The sequence below is a fragment of the Takifugu rubripes genome, chromosome 21 (genome assembly GCF_901000725.2).
Source record: "Takifugu rubripes chromosome 21, fTakRub1.2, whole genome shotgun sequence".
NCBI classification, from domain to species: Eukaryota; Metazoa; Chordata; class Actinopteri; order Tetraodontiformes; family Tetraodontidae; genus Takifugu; species Takifugu rubripes.
In genome coordinates this window covers 6,698,941-6,715,494 of record NC_042305.1, presented here as the reverse complement: position 1 = coordinate 6,715,494, position 16,554 = coordinate 6,698,941, and the positions used below count along the sequence as shown (strand labels likewise).

The following is a 16,554-nucleotide window of genomic DNA, read 5'->3' as shown; positions in this document are numbered from 1 at the left end:
TCCCATTTAAAACGTATCAATTATGTTTGAGGTGACAAATCTTTTAAAATGGGACCGAAGAGAGCCATAAATAAGACTACATCAATACAATCAGGGCATGCCTGGGGGGAATATTTCTGTTAGGAATTTTCCTTAGTGTGTGCCCTCCCCCCTCACTTTCTGATTCTTTTCTGTTTCTCCCTTGGCTGTCTAGTTTCAGGTTGGGCAGGGCTGCTCTCCACTCACTCTAATCAACCTGCACATCTGATTTGCTTCACCAGACAATCATCCGCACCTGCCTCCTGCTTTGAAAGACTGGTTCACACTTCCATATTTGCTGATTTGTTGTTCAACCACCTGATTTGTTGTTCAACCACCTATGGTACAGCCTGGCTCCTAAACATTCTGGACTACCTGTAAGCTTTTGTATTCCAGTTTCAATCTCAAAATTCATTGTGTGTTTGCCCTACTGATTGCCCTTTCAGATGCCTGTTCGTGCCACCCAGCCTGACCCGACTGTGTTTCCTGAGTTCCTCCACCTAGGACTTGTCTGCAGATTACTGACTGTTAACTCTTCAGTAAAGCTTCTTGTTTATCATTTTTGGCTGTTGTGTGTGTCTCTGCCTCTTGGGGTTCAGTTCCTGTTTGCCGCTTGTAGCAATTTCCTTAAACTGGATTTATGACTGTGTAGAACAGAATGGAAATGGGGCTCAGTGGCTCTCATATTTCCACGTGTTCAAAATTAAACATTCAATTGTTCAATTCACTCATTTACAGGGTAGATTTCAAAATGTAATTATTTCCCCTTTTTAAGCTCTAATGGACAGTCCTGGATGAAACCACAAAATCTATACGAGCTAACTACATGAGCATGTGAGGAGTGTGTCCCGTGCAGCTCAAATCAGCAGCAGAGCCTTTTAAAAAAGGATTAAGCCTCATTAATCTGCGGTCTCAGTGTTGCTAAAATATTTACCTGCAGCCTGACAGACTGTAAATTGGCTGCAGACCTGCGAAGAATCACGTTCCTGCAGGCCCTGTGTCATCTACCCAACCGATCTGCAGCAGCGTCAGTCCTGACTGACTTCTGCTCCTCAAACATAATAAACTTCTCTATTTGTACATTTTATCATATCTTTAAAAGAGTGCAACTCCTCCCCATCCATGAATTATACCAGGAACATTTCCCACCAGCCCTGATGCAAAGCACAAGCAGACCCACAGACAACAAAGCTTCTGTATCCAGCTTCCTCACCAGCAGCTCACCTGAGTCACATGGTTTGTTCATCCATTTGCTACAACACAAAGGAGTCACTGACCTCTGACCCCCACACTTATCTCTGAGCATCAAATGATTGATAGTTTCTGATCCTACTACTCTGCTCATCATCACGGGGATGTTGGTTGAGACATCCTCACTGGTGGACTCTGGAGCTGTCCTTTAATTAAAAGCTCCCACCACAGGGAGACTTTTGTCTTCCTCAGGGATGAATCGGTACATTGATGGTAGAAAAGGTCCTGAACAGTTTCCTGCAGAGCGATCCTCTTTCTGCATCATTACATCCACGATGGTGCTTTAGAGCACCTCTTTATCTTTCCTTCCCCTCTGAGGCCAGATTGAAAGTTCTTCACCACTGCACACAGTCAACATGGTGGCCTTTAATCAACTCTGGTGTTAGGACAAGGTCTCTTCACAGCATCAAGGGAAGCTCAAGCCGAGGTGGAAATTTACTTTAATTTATTCTTGTTATCAGGCAGAAACAACCGTTTTCATATAAGCTGCACTCAAAAAATACAGTCACATATGGGCAGCTTATCATTTCTGTCAAAAACTCTGAAGAATAGATGAATTACATCGTCAGTAACAACCGCACGATGGGCTGAAAATCGATCAAGCTGAAAAAGCCAGATTTTCCAGGTGATCTGCCACGGGCTTGTGTCCATCTTACTAATCACATTTTTTAGTCAGTAGATCATGAAATTAAATCAATATTTGGCTGCCACCACCTGCTTTCCATATATGAGCCATCAGTATTCATGGGACCATTTTTCCTTATTCAGTTGTCTGTGATGAGGGTGTTACACAGTGTGCACGTAACATCTCAAACCCAATATCCAAAAGCAAAATGTAAGTCTCACGGCTGGATGTGATGGAAGTCCTTCAGTGAGCTAAAGTGGCCTCCTCAACAAACACCTCATCCAATCTAGGAATCTAGGATGGTGGCGGATCCACAGATGTGACAGTATTTGCTCTGCTGCACCACCATCACCTCACACCTTTTTTACTCCTGAGAGGGAATATTTAACATTTTCACATCTATGCATCTGTGTGGGTCAACATAGCAGGAGTGATGGACAGGGCTGTCAGATGAAGAGGTGAGGAGAGCCAACAGCTCTCAGCACCTTCTGCTAAATATGTGCTTCATTTGAACAAATTTGTGTTTTTAACAGGATTGAGAGTCTGTTTCCACCATCGTGATGAGCTATCACTGGTTTGATTATCCCAAAAACTTTGGTAGCTGATCGTCATGCTGACAATTTTTTTCATTGTCTCAATAGCATGTGGTGAATGTTTGTAGAATGTACAGTTGATTGAATGTTGTCACGGTAACAGTGTCTGTGTTTGCTTACGACCTGAAAATTGAGTGTTTGGGTTTATTTTTAAAATTAAAAAAATTGTTAAAATTGTTTTAATTTATTCAATTTGCAATCAAAATAAAAGAAACAAGACTTAGTGTCTGCAGAAGATCAAAGGAAAACAGAAGGCAGACAAATCCAGACTGGTGTCCCAAAGCTACACAGGTGAAAGTAATGAGGGCGGGGCTGACAACCACAAACTGGAAGTGTCAATCAAAACAGGTGAAGGTATAACCTTCAACATAAAACTACAAAAAACAGACATAAATAAATAAGCTGATAACAACATTTTGGGATTTTTTTTCTGTCGGTTTTTCTCTAAATTCTAATGTATTCATGCAGCATGACCTGAGCCAAATAAGAGCCCCCTGATGGGCTCTGTTGAAGCAGCTGGTTGATCTTAAAGATTCTCTGTTATTAAATTGTCTTGGCTATTTTCCTGGACTGTGAGGCTGCACACTCAGTACCAACTGTAGAGCTCAAATAGAGATGAGGTGGAGCTCAGATGGAACTCAGACACACACCAGCCACACTAACACCAGCACCTGCTAGGCTGTCATCCCTAATCCAACGTCAGATATTGGCTGCATGTGCTGGTTTTCTGCTTCTAACGATCTGACCTGATCAGAGAACCCTTCACCAACATGCTGCATCCAGGATTTAAAACAACTAAGCAAGAGTTCTCAAATGTAATGATGACTGATTAATTGAGTGTTTGACCTGCTGTAATGTTGCTGATACTCAGTGATGCCCACAGAAATGAATGAGCTGCTGGTTTATTAATATCACAACAGTGCTCTCTGTTGTGAACATTAACTACACGGGTTAATATAATTAATTACAAGGAAGCTGCTCCCACACCGCACATGTTGATAATGGGCTTTCCAAGAGCTGACGAACTTTAAACTATATTATTAGTGATTTGTAAGCGAAAATATCCTGTAAATCTGATAGTGAAGAAGAAAAGTGAAGCTGACAGCTAAAACCAGATGTTGTTGAGTATCTCTGGACCATAAGATGCAGTTGATGCAGAAACCATTAGCGTGTTTGGGAAGAAACACGCTTAATTGTTGTTGCTCTCTGACGTGTGTAATTTAAAGGCTGCTGGAATCATTAATGAATCATTCAATGATGGATGGGAACTATTATAATATGCAAATAAGCTCTGACTTAAAACAACAGAGCTGAATAATGTGGTGAGTTTATGTGAGTGTATCAACCCTGCCCGGAGGGGGCGCCACTGAGCTCCAATCACCCCAGCGGTGGGCTGGGTATGCGTGATACTGTTTTCCAAAATCAAACATATCACCTTTCTTTGTTGAACCCCAGAGGTTGATGAATTTAATAAGAGATCTGAGTCAGGGTCCAAAGGGAGATTTCAGGGAGGAAACATCTTCAGGCTTAAGAGTTAAAGAGTGGAATAAAAAGGATGAGTGTAACAGGGAGGAAGGATTGAGTCATTTAATCCTCCTCATGTACGATCAGTGACCAGACAGGAAAAATCAATCAGCTGCTTGTGGCTGCGCATGCAGAGACCAAATCTGCTTTTCATTTATTCTGCACAACTGAGGTGAACATGCATAGTCTTGTATGTGGTTTATTACACACATATTATACATATATTAATCATAGTGAAGGGTTTGTTCTCTGCAGATGATGTAGCATCTCCTCTGTTGTTGCTACACCCAGAATAACTACAGGCAGATGATGATTCCCTCTTTTTACAAATGATCCAATTAACTCCACATTCAAATGGCATTTGTTCCCTTTGTTCCTGCCAAGGACACGTGCACATGCAGCTTCCAGAGGTGACAGTGGACATTAATGTTTGGCTTTTGTCATCATTAAGCTTGTAAAACAAAAATCCATCTCCACAGTTTTTAGAGGGGCTGACAAAGGGCACATTCTTGAGTCAAAAGGAATATTCCTAAGAGCTGATAAATGTACATTGACACACCTTCCAAAGATTGATTATGTTCCCACAGTGATGGACATGATTCATATCCCTTTCTGCTGCTCTAGTTTAAAGACACACATTAATAACTTTAATCCAGTCAGATTAAAATTATTCAATTGTTGGTTCTATACATCCAGCTGTTCCCTGCCATTTATTCATTTAATTTATTCAGTCACTCACACATTTGAGGCAGTTTGAGGACCTGAAAAATCAAACCCTGAGAGATTTTTGTCATGAGGCAACTTAAAGGAATTAAATATCCAACAGGATGGAAACACACAAGTATCAGACCTATTGGTGGTTAAACTAAATACCTAATAAATGCTTTTTGAACTTGTGTTTTGATGATTAAACAAACTGAATGTAACAGAAATAAAATCCTGATTTTAGGAAAACAATTTCCAAAATGTTTCTTGCACAGATTAATAATTTATTTCTTCTCTTAATTGGAAAAGGAATTAATCTGTTACAATAATTTGTTAATAATCTGTTAATCTGTTACAATAATATTTCTGTATGGAGTCATAAAACTCATAAGAGAAACATATTTGTTAGCATAGTATCAAAGAGGTGAAGTAGTTTGGGAAAGTAAACCAAAGAAATACTCAGGTGGAAAATCTGCAGAGTGAATTGACTTTAAATTGATTTTATTTGGTAGCAAATGAAAAATAGGCCATTTAATCTGTGACACCGATCCCGTCGTATTGCTGCCCTCTAGCGGCCAGATTAGGCGTCGTTCCTTTGTTCCTTCATTTGTTGGTAGAATTAAAAGCGCAGACAAAAGTAAAAATCACTCTCGACATTGAGGTTGTATTTCATGAGAAGCGCGAATTGCACTAGTCTGAAATTATGGCAAAATTCACACAAAGGGCGCTCAGCTGTTTACATTTATGTGACGTGATGCGCATCGAAAAATCACTATAAATTGCATGACTATAAACTGTAAAATTCACGATTCCATTGATTGTATCGAAAGCTCCTTTTTTTGTTTCTATAAAGCTGAGTGTCCTCCAGTTTGTAGTGTTTTCCTATAGTATTTGTCTGTAAACGATGTTTAAGTGTTCAATTCATACAAATATTTTGGGGCGAAAAGATTAAAGAAGCTAAACGTGAGAAGTGGTTGAGTCAAGCAGAGTTTATCTGACATTTATGTCATCAAGCATCAATAAAATAGTTCCAATAACTCTGATTTATCCACAATTATGGTCAAACATGTGTCAAAGCCACCTGTATGATGACGTTAAACCGTATATTATATCATTATTTTTTTCAAATGATTTGTTTTAATTTTGTCTCTTAATTTGCGTGTTGTGGGCGTGGTTTGCGTAATTACGTCACGTTGGTACGTAAACCGTTCGGCGCAAAATTCAAACGCGGGTCGGGAAGAAAACCCTGTTCAGTGGTTTGCTCCGCTGGTTTTACTGTTTTTAACCTGTTGAATAGACGGAAACGTTGTGTTTTAAGCTCAGAGAGGTACGTTAAACGAGCCAAAGACACGTTATACCGTTGTACTTGGTCGTAAAGACACTTGTTATTAGCACAGGCTAACTGCCTTTAGCTTAGCAATGCTACACCGTTAGCGAGATGGCAACATAATGTTTCCTACCTTCATATTTTAGTTTTACTCTGGCAGCTTTTACAACAGTTCATGTTTGAAGTTTCGGTTAGACCCGGTGATGATTAGTTTGATCCTCCAGGTTACAACAGTAAGTTTACTTACAGGGCCAAACCAGCCAAGTTAAGCTTTAAAAATCATTTTAATTAAGAAACTTTTAACAAAATTTGTAGGGAATAGGTTAACTTTGAACAAATGTTTCAACTAAACTCTAGATTTTGCGCAAGATTTGTGTCATGCAGTCATTTAAATATCCCCAAATATTCCATGTTTTATCTGGCTATGACAATAGAAAACGGAAATTATAGCTGCCATTTTCTGAACATATAACATTGTTGTCAACATGTTCCCAGGCAAGTACAATGAGCACATCCTCCACCCCCATCTCCCGGGTCCACCCAGGGTGGCCATCATCCTCCATCATCCACAACAAAGGTCTGTCTCCTGCTGCCTGCAGCACGCCGCTGCTGGCGGCTTTTCCTGGCAACGATGACGAGAAGGAGCGGCGTCAGCGCAGAAGGTCAAGGGTCATTGACCTGCAGGCAGCAACAGAATCGTCTTTTAATGACTCTACATCTCACAGGTAAGTTATAAGGTCAAGACTGGTGAAATTGTCAGAGGAGAAGATTTTTCGGCCCCCTCCAGGTTTGTTTTTCCCACTGTTGGGCTGTATCTGCTAAATAAAACCTGCTCTTTGCCTACAGCACTACAGGCACTCCTGCAGCTGTTCCCAAGCTCTCAAATGCACAAATCTCAGAGCATTACTCCACCTGCATCAAGCTCTCTACAGAAAATGCAAGTGTGATCATAGACATTATAATGTGACGTATAGGTATCTGTGAGTGTCTTGTGAGAATAATGTTAAAGTAAGATTCTGTGTTCTGCAGAAAATCACCACCAAGAATGCGTTTGGTCTACATCTGATTGACTACATGGCTGACATTCTGAAGCAGAAGGATTCTGAGCTCACAAACTTTAAGGTTTGACATGTCTGTAATCAGTTTTATCAGTTAACCTTAACTGTTGTCTATTCTGTTTAATTCATCTATCCGGAAACATTTAGCTTTGTAGTTATTTACTCCCTTTCATCTCTTTTAAGGTTGCAGCTGGCACTTTGGATGCTAGCACCAAGATCTATGCTGTGAGGGTGGATGCTGTGCATGCTGATGCCTACAGGGTTTTAGGTGGCCTTGGGGCTGAAACCAAACCTGGAGAAGGTGGGAGCCTTTGAAATTGGATTTAAGACATTACCTTTACATTGTTCTGGTATCTGACCGTTGGTGTTGATGTGGCGTAGACCACGGTTCAGGAGAAGGAGGCAGGGATGAAGACGCTGCTGGAGCTGAAGTGTCTAAGCACCCAAAGAGAAAGAGGCCTCCCAAGAAAACGGTGGAACAGAATCTGGGCAACATCAACAGTTCAGAGTCTGAGAGGAGGTGTGAGGTACAGAGACCCCATTACACAGTAACAGGAGGACAGGGCTGGTGTAGCTAATCATTATCACTGCTAATCATCACTCCTCTTTTAACCTTTGTAAATTTGAAGGTCGTCCTACTGCTGCCTGCTTTGTTACAAGACCGACCTGTTCTCAGGATGTCAGTGAATAGCCAGAGGGTCATGATGTTTAAGATGTGATGACATTACTGCAGGCTGGTCTTCAGACCTTACGTCTGTACTTTAACCAGGTGTTTGTCCTCACACACAGGTGGATCCTATGTTTCAGCGGATGGCTTCATCCTTTGATGAGAGCAGCACTGCTGGCGTCTTCCTGTCGGTACTCTTCAGTGAGAACAGCCGTTGTGAGCTGCTCTTTCCATCCTACATGACCCTCCTCCAGTCCATACCCTTGTACTCTCCTCCACCTCCGCAGAAGGTTCCTGCATCCCCCTTCATGTGTAAGAATGAACTGAGATCAGCTTATTACTGTTTCACAAACACCAGGAACATGATCTGCTGCTGATGGTGGACTGAGTCCTTCTGATGTTGCTTCTGAACTTGAGTCCCACCTAGTTGTGTCTCATCTACTGTTTCTCAGTAGAACTCTTCAGTCTGTGTTTCTGTGTTGTTTCTGTCAGCCAGACTGCAGCGTTCCCAGGAAAAATGCTGCATCTGTCCCTCACTGCAGGACTTCTCCTTCAGCAGCTGGAAGCCTGAGCAGGTTAGAACAATGAGTAAAAAAGATGTTTTATTCAATATTTAAGATCAGGAACTCTTTCAGTGTCTTATCTGTCAAACAGGACATAAACACTATGCAAAGTCAAACTTTTACAACCTCTGGTGTGATCACCTAATTTAGAATCACACAGAGGGAATTCTTCTGATGTGAGAAGGTCCTCTGCATGAATCTGCATCTTCTCTCAGGCCATGAATCAGCTTCTGGAGAAAATGAAACAAGGCGATCACGTATTTGATGTAAATGCTGAGCCTGAAGCCGACCCCGAGGATGACGACTGTCCTGACTTTGATGCTGACTGTGAGGAGGGTTTAGGTGACTGTGAGGACAGAGCTGAAGAGCACAAGGACGGATGTGAAGCCTCTGGCTCAGGAAAAACTCGGTAAAGATGGTGGATCACAGCAGACATTCAGAGTTCTCTCACTGAATCTTGACCCTGTAGCTTCTGTCTGGAAAATATGTTTGATGTGGTCTTCTGCAAATAAGAATGACTGACTATTGTATTCATGAAGCTCAATGAATGTGTACAAACGGGTCTGGTACCAGGGGATTAATGACTGAATGCCTTCTGATGGTGCAGGGACGTCATTCCAATCGGAGAGGGGGACATCGCCACCATGTGCCTGCAGCTGTCCTCTCAGCCCAGAGAGTACTCCTACTTCAGCCCACGGACCATGGCCACCTGGGCCGGACCAGGCTACTGGCAGTTCAAACCCAAACACAAGTGTAAGTGAAATCTGTAAATTGATGCTGAGGACATAATGTGTTTCTGCTGGACTAACAGTTCAGTCTTCTCCTGGTGGCACAAGGTGCCCAGTTCCGTTTTTCCCTGCGCTGTAATGTGTTTTGTCCTTTGCAGTGGATCACCTGCCTGATAAGGAGATGCGTAAGAGGAAAGCCAAGAAGACCTTTGAAATTGACTTCAGTGATGACGTCAATTTTGATACATATTTTCGCACAACAAGAGTAAGAACATTTTCATTGTCATCCAGCTGTGCATCAGATTCAGATTCCCTTATTTGTCCCACAACGGGGAAATTTACGGCGCAACAGCAGCAAAAACATGCGGAGGAAAAGACATTCAGGAATGCAAGGATAGAAAAAGAAAAATAAGTAATAATAATAAATATATAATACAAAAAAATTAAATAAGAATAGAAAATATATAAATATATATACAATAATCTAAGATAAATGGATAATTAGCCTATTGTATACCTGTACAGAAAGGAGTTTACCTGAAGAATATACATATCAGAAATATCTAATATTCAGTGTGTGCAGAATGGTTGAAATGCTATTAGAGAATTGTAATGTTATTGTGTGAGTCCAGTGGTAAAAGCAGTTATTTATTTATGTCTACTAGTCTGCAGACTAGCGGGCATTATGTTTATTGTGCAGTCTGACAGCAGCCGGCAGGAAAATCTGCGATACCTCTCCTTCACACAGCGAGGGGGGAGCAGCCGCTCACTGAAGGAGCTGCCCAGTGCTGTCAGGGTGTCCTGTAGGGGGTGGGACATGTTGTTCAACATGGATGACAGCTTAGCCATCATCCTCAGATCAATCAGGCACCAAAGATGGTTCATCCTTGTTGACTTATTAAGACAATGTTCTGTTTTTGCTAAAGTAGCCATAGCAACACAATACTCAACTATTGGAATCATTGTTATATCAAATGATGCCCAACCAAAACTAAGAGCACACCAGTTCTGCCTGTAGACACTCTTTTCTCTCCACAGGCAGCAACAACAAACAGCAAGTCTGCCCTCAATGTCACCAACAAGAGAACCATACTGCCAGCAGACTTTCAGTTCCCCCCGGAGACGCTGTCCCAGCTCAGTCTCAAACCCTCCTGCTCAGTGAGTCCTCGACAATGGTCACACGTTTAGTCAACCAGGCGGTTGACAGGGGTCGCTTTGTTTTATGTGCGCTTGTGTGATAGACAAAAATGTATTTTGTGTGTTGTTTGTAGTTGAGTCAGGAGGCCCAGAGGAGGCTGTCTGGAGAGATCGGTGAGGGGATCGGGGACTATGACTACAACAATGCTAACGACACGGCTAACTTCTGCCCTGGCATCCAGGTCTGAGCTCCAGAAACTTTGTTTATTTAGACTGTCAGGAGGGATCTGCAGATACACATCTGAGTGATCTTTTCTACCATGTTTGAGGTTGTCCAGCCCAAGCTGCTGAATGTATGTGTGTGAAGAGGAAACATCATTTCCTTTTCCTCTTTGACCAATTTCCTGTCCAGGGTGGGGACAGTGATGATGATGTGGAAGGCTTTGCCGGATCAGATGACACACAACCTTCAGGTGATAGCATACCTCCACCTTCACAAGATCTGGAGGGCATCTCCACCTACGGGGAGGGCGACCTGGTACCTGAACCACATCGGGTGAGCCAAACTTAACAAAGCCACATTTAGGCATTTGTTTATTTGTGCTGATACAGTTTTTTGTGTGCATACGTTGTGTTTTTGTAGGTTAATAAAATTGAGATCAACTACGCAAAGACCGCCAAGAAGATGGACATGAAGAGACTGAAGAACAACATGTGGACTCTTCTAACAGAAAGTCCCCAAAAGCCTCCACAGGTACACCGAGCACCCTGCATTTGGGTCTTCTTCTTTTTGCTTTTGCAAAGTCGAAGCAGCTCAGTCAAGGCTGCACGGTTGCTAAACTCTGTCTTTGTCAGGAGATGACACCTGTGGCGGCGACACCTGTGGCGGAGGTGTGTGGGGAGAAGACATTCAGAGAGACCACAAAGACGTTGCTAAACAGGTACCAGCAGACCTGCCAGACGGAGCTGATGGTGCTTCTGACTGAAGCGGTGCCAGAACCTGTCAGCTTTCGCACCAGTAAAACATCCACATCTATGACAGCTTCAGAAACACGAGTGATTCTTCTGTCTGTGCTGCTGCAGGTTACCAAACATGATGGCTCAGAACCTGTCGGTGCCACTGGCCTTTGTCGCTCTGCTCCATCTGGCTAATGAAAAAGTGAGTGAAGCTACAACTTCCTCTGGAATTTTGGTTCGCACATGTGAAGACACGTGTGTTTGTATGAACTTTGTCACCAACAGAATCTGGAGCTGGTGAAGGTCGACGACATGTCGGACATCATCATCAGACAAGGCCAGTGAGGAGAACCTAGGAGCCTCTCTGGAGCCGAGGCTTCTATCGGATTTCTTTCGGTGTTTTTATTATGTTTGAATTTGGAGGATTTTGTAAATAATCAGGACTCATTGGAGCTCAAATGTATTTTGTTTCCTCCCCAGGTGAAATCCTCACTTTTATTCTGTACTTTTAATGTAGAACCTTTATGAAGATGAATGATCTTTAAATCATCCACAGCATGAAAACACATCGTCAAAAGAAATAAAAGTTTTTTTTCAGCATTTTCTGCTTATTGGGTATTTTCATTAATCTGCTGCTGAGGGATGAACTCTAATGTGCCTCCAGCAAAGGTGGAGCAGGTTAAAGTGGGCTGATACTGCTGGTTGGAGGCTCAGATAAAGATGGGAGGACCTGTACGATCACAAATACCTGGATTAGACTCCTGAGCTTTATTTGTTCCAACACAGCTAAAATGACAAAAAAATTATTTTTATGAGGAAAACACATTCTCTGTAAAGAGCCTAAAAGCTGAAATAATAATCTGACAAAATCAACTGAGTATTCTTCTGAAATGTTTAGCCTGTTGTGGAAGAAATAATCTCATTCAATTATTTATGGTCTCGTTCCGATCAACATAACGCGGAGTCTCAAATAATGACGTAAGGCCTCAAAACTCGAGTGTAGAAATCAGGTGTGGCGCCTTCGTTGGGACAAAAACGGAACTGCATCATCAAGGTGGGGAATAGAGGAAATTAAGAGCAAAGGGTTTTCAAGACAGCACGATACGCTGCGATATTCATGATAACGTACCAATATTATACTGATTTTAACTACTTTATCAGCCCTAAGTAGATTTTTTTTGGCGTTTTGAAGGGTATTTGATTCGTGCTTTCAAATATCGTGCATTTTAAAATAGATTTTACTTTTAATGGCCTTTAAAACGAACCCTGTAGATTCAGGAGGAATTAATTGGGTTTTTTTTAACTTTTATTGACTATTTTACTTTAATCTAGACGTAATCTTCAAACCATACTACAGTAAATACATGTTAGTGATCTGAATTTGTGGGAAATACATAAGGTACTCAAAATCATGCACTGTATTTTTAAACTTAATTGTATTTTTAAATTTAATTAAGAAAATAAAGGGACCAGACTAAATATTATTTCCATTTATATAAAAATGTATTTTATACGACTTTATAATGTAGTTTTGTGTGGAAATTACACAAAATGATCATAAATCTCTTTTTTCCAAAAATTTTATTTGAGTTTGGTGAAGCGACGATGACGATGAGTTTCTGTGGTGTGAAATCGTGCTGGCCATAAGTCAGTCTTTTATTTTGAAGGCAGGAAGTGGTTGGTTGTGCTTTAGCCACATCGACGCTCGAGACGAAAGTTCAACAACAACCAGGAAGTAAAACTATAGAAGAAACATCCTCAATTAAGTGGAGTGTCAACTTTTCTAAAGATTTTAATACAAAGGAGTCGAGCTGAAGATAATTGCAGCCGTTCTGTGTGTAAAGAAGACTTTATCTGTCGAACACGATGAACACCGATCCGGTGAGTGTTTGGTTCTCCTCCATTACGAGCAGCAGCAACAGGTGGATCTCCGCTCACTGTTAAACACCTTTTTCTTCAAACTCGAAACTTTACAGATACCCGAATATGTTTTCTTTCTTCTTATGAATATTAGTTTTTTATAAACTGGGAAAAAAGCGGAATCTCCTGGAAGCTGACGGAAGTTCGGAGGATTCAGCTAAAGTCCTTCAAATGTTGCTCATTTACTGTCAACAATGAAATATTTCCTCTTATTTGTAGAATCATTACAGATGAAAACTAGCTGGGTCAAACTTGTTTGGTCCTGGATTCTCAAAGCCACCAGACTAAACTCTTCTGTCATCAGTTTTACAGCTCTGACTTAATGAAGGTCTTGACTCCAGGTTTGAAAGTGTCACTGGCCGAAAAGCAGCAAGCCTGATGAACTGTGAAGAGATCTGGAGTACTCTGTCAGGATTATGTGACATTTACAGCCAAACCATCTACATCTGCACAGGGTCGGGGTTGAGTTTATTGAAGCAATTTCAAACACAATTAAATTACCATTTTGGATCAATCAATCAATCAATCTTTATTTATATAGCGTCTTATAGAATCAAAATTGTTTCAAGGCGCTTTCCAGAATCCCAGGGCCTGACCCCAGACAAGGAACAGTGCCAAGGAAAAACTCCCCTTTAACAGGAAGAAACCTTGAGCAGGACCAGGCTCATGTAGGGGGACCCTCCTGCTGATGGCCAGCTGGGTAGAGAGAGAGGAGAAGGGGGAGGACAGGTAGAGGATAGGATAGGTAGGAGAGGAGAAGTAGAGTGAAGGGGAGGTAGAGGAGAAGGAGGAGGAGGGGAAAAAGGAGAGGGAGAGGAGAAGGAGGGGGAGAGGAGAAGGAGAAGGAGAGGAGAGGAGAGGCACAGAAACACACACAAAAAATATGATATACAATCACTTCAATCACTTGGATGGACATCGTGGTGTCAGTGGGGTCTTTAGAATTCGTATTAAAATCAAAAGATCGACTATTCTAAATGTAAAATTGTGCCAAGTTGTCAGTGGAGCATTTTTCTCTGCATTAAGGTTGTGTTTGATGAGAAAATGCCTAATAAGACAGAAGCTCAGTGAACTTCTACATGGTTAAACAGGATGGACAGAACTGCTGGAAGATCCTTCATGTGATTTCCTGGAGGGATAAAGAATGAAAATAAAGGCCGTCAGAAATGCGGAAGTCAGCATCTTGCTGTTTCCTGCGAGACCATTAGCTTTGTTCTGCTGCTAAATCCCTCAGCCAAAACAACAACTGCTCTCGTTGATGGTGTAGCTGTCACACGCTGACCCAGAGAGACTCCGGAAGACTCCGACCGCTTTTCCGCCTTTGGCTGATTAATAAGCCGACATCCTTTGGATTTGGCCTACAGAGTGTTGGAAGCTGTAGGTTCCTACGCTCTCTGCAGCTGCTATCGGTTGGCAACAACTTATCTGACAACTGTGACAGTTTGGCCATCACATGTCATGAAAGGGAGCCTCACAGGAGCACCATCCCTCCATCTCTCCATCCCTCCATCTCTCCATCCCTCCATCTCCCCATACCTCCATTTCTCCACCCCTCTATCCCTCCCAGTCTCTCACATTTCTCTTCACCAGAATCCACTAAAATCTTTAATATTATAAGGAGAGTTTGTTTCTCCGGTCCCTCCTTTCAAAAAGTTACTGGACAAGACTTTCTGCAGGATTAAAATGTATTTTTCCTGACTGAGTTGTGTCCTGTGTCATCTGTCTGCAGGGAGGAGTGGGAGTACAGGTGGAGCCAGAGGACAAGGTGCAGACTTTGAGAGATCAGGTGGATGGAGTCAAGAACATCATGACGGAGAACGTGGAGCGGATCCTGGCCCGAGGAGAGAGACTCGATGACCTGATGGATAAATCGGAGGATCTGCAGGCTGGAGTGAGTCAACAGAACGTGCACGAGTGCTTGAGGTTGATTCCAACAAGCTTTTTTCAGCGGTCCCATGCTTGGCTGCACCGCCAGCACTGGACCCTCCTTGTGGCTGACCCAACAGACAGTGGAACCGATGACATCAGCGGTGGCTCTGAACCTCTTATGTGTTAACAAGGTGGCTGATACTGGCTTTAGTTCCACACCAACGGAGGAGCTGCACATTTATCATGAAGTTCTGGAGTTATTTCTGTCCTCATAAAAAAGAGTCGCTCATGAGCGCTGCTGTTGGTCTGAGTCAGTCCGGAGTCAAGTTTCACTTTAAAGTGCCTCTGTGATGCTGTGCGTCACATGAGGGCTAAAGTCTGTAGACCAGGTAGATCAGGTTGTGTTGACTGGCGCACACACACACACACACACACACACACATGCTGGAATGTTCCAGAACCAGCCGTCTCGTCTCCCTTTGAACAATGTAAATGCCAGTATGACGCAGTCCTCCTGAGCAGAGTCATGTGACCACTTCTGTGTCTGTGCAGGCGCAGCACTTCAAGCAGACGTCTCAGAAGGTGGCCCGCTCCTACTGGTGGAAGAACGTCAAGCTGATTGTGGCCATCATCATCGTCGTGCTGGTCATCGTGCTCATCATCATCCTGCTGGCCACCGGTGTGATCCCTGTCAGTGCCTCCGTGCCTCCTGTGGTCATCCCTACAACCAAAGCGCCATAAACACTCCGACTTGCTCATAGTGTACATACAGAGTCACAGCACGAAGAGCTTAGCTGGCGCCCACATTAGAATCTTCTTTTCTACCTTGTTTTAGAATTCGGTGAAATAAATTAGTTTCTCATCAAGTCTTTAAACTTGTACGATAGCAGTAACAAACTTTTTTTGTCCATGTGTTCTTCCAGTTGGCCCAGTTCAGGGAAGCAGTAACCTTAATCAAGATTCTGGTTTAGATATTAAAATTGACTATAAAATATCTTAAATCATGTCTTTGCTACACTAACAGTTATAACATTGTTGAAAGTGCCTTAGATTTTGACTCAACACAGATTGTAGGTTTGTACATTTGTGTTTCGCAGTAATTTCAGCCTCTTCCACCTGCTTGATTCTGAAATATTGCAGTGAAATCTTGGGGTCAATAAACAAACCACCGGGGTCATCTGCTCTCAGCCAATCAGCTGAAAGTGAGCTTCAACCCCTCTGACACCACCTGCTGGACTTTCACCAACAGGCTCTTCTGTTTTAAAATGTCTCTTTTGTTTCTGTCACTTTCTACATGTAGTAGTGGTTTAGCTTCTGAGGGGTTAACATATTAAAGTATGAACTGTAAATATTCAACATTTTCTTACATGTATATTTAAATTTAACAATTGTATGGATTGTCTTCTTTTAGAGATGTATTTATCTGTCTTCATGTCCTTTTTCCTCCAAGTAGGAGTCCAATCCCTGTACAATCAGTACCATTGTCTGTCATAATCATGATTAAAGTAGAGGTGTAAAGGTCTGCTGATCTTGGGTGTGGGACTACTTATTCTGTTGTGAGCAGGTGAAATTAAATGTTCAATGGACTTCTAAAATGTATCTTATGTCTGGT

General features: G+C 42.2%; 2 protein-coding genes and 1 long non-coding RNA gene across 3 annotated transcripts; all 3 read left to right on the top strand.

Annotated features, from left to right (window-relative positions):
• The first annotated feature begins 206 nt into the window (after window positions 1-206).
• LOC105418003 (uncharacterized) lies at window positions 207-577 on the top strand. The gene is made up of 2 exons (XR_965426.2): window positions 207-361; window positions 465-577. It is a non-coding gene; the product is annotated as an uncharacterized lncRNA (long non-coding RNA).
• Window positions 578-5,912: 5,335 nt separating this feature from the next.
• On the top strand, window positions 5,913-11,754 carry ncaph (non-SMC condensin I complex, subunit H). Its single transcript, XM_011615323.2, has 18 exons — window positions 5,913-6,043; window positions 6,539-6,768; window positions 6,890-6,980; window positions 7,073-7,165; window positions 7,285-7,402; window positions 7,483-7,628; window positions 7,891-8,080; window positions 8,261-8,343; window positions 8,547-8,740; window positions 8,939-9,084; window positions 9,218-9,324; window positions 10,098-10,217; window positions 10,331-10,438; window positions 10,609-10,752; window positions 10,840-10,950; window positions 11,052-11,137; window positions 11,280-11,355; window positions 11,439-11,754. Exons 2-18 carry the CDS (start codon window positions 6,548-6,550, stop codon window positions 11,496-11,498), a joined length of 2,094 nt encoding a protein of 697 aa, XP_011613625.1. The 5' UTR covers window positions 5,913-6,043; window positions 6,539-6,547; the 3' UTR covers window positions 11,499-11,754.
• A 1,059-nt stretch (window positions 11,755-12,813) lies between these two features.
• On the top strand, window positions 12,814-16,471 carry vamp8 (vesicle-associated membrane protein 8 (endobrevin)). The gene is made up of 3 exons (XM_003974640.3): window positions 12,814-13,034; window positions 14,803-14,964; window positions 15,495-16,471. Exons 1-3 carry the CDS (start codon window positions 13,020-13,022, stop codon window positions 15,681-15,683), a joined length of 366 nt encoding a protein of 121 aa, XP_003974689.1. The 5' UTR covers window positions 12,814-13,019; the 3' UTR covers window positions 15,684-16,471.
• Window positions 16,472-16,554: the final 83 nt, after the last annotated feature.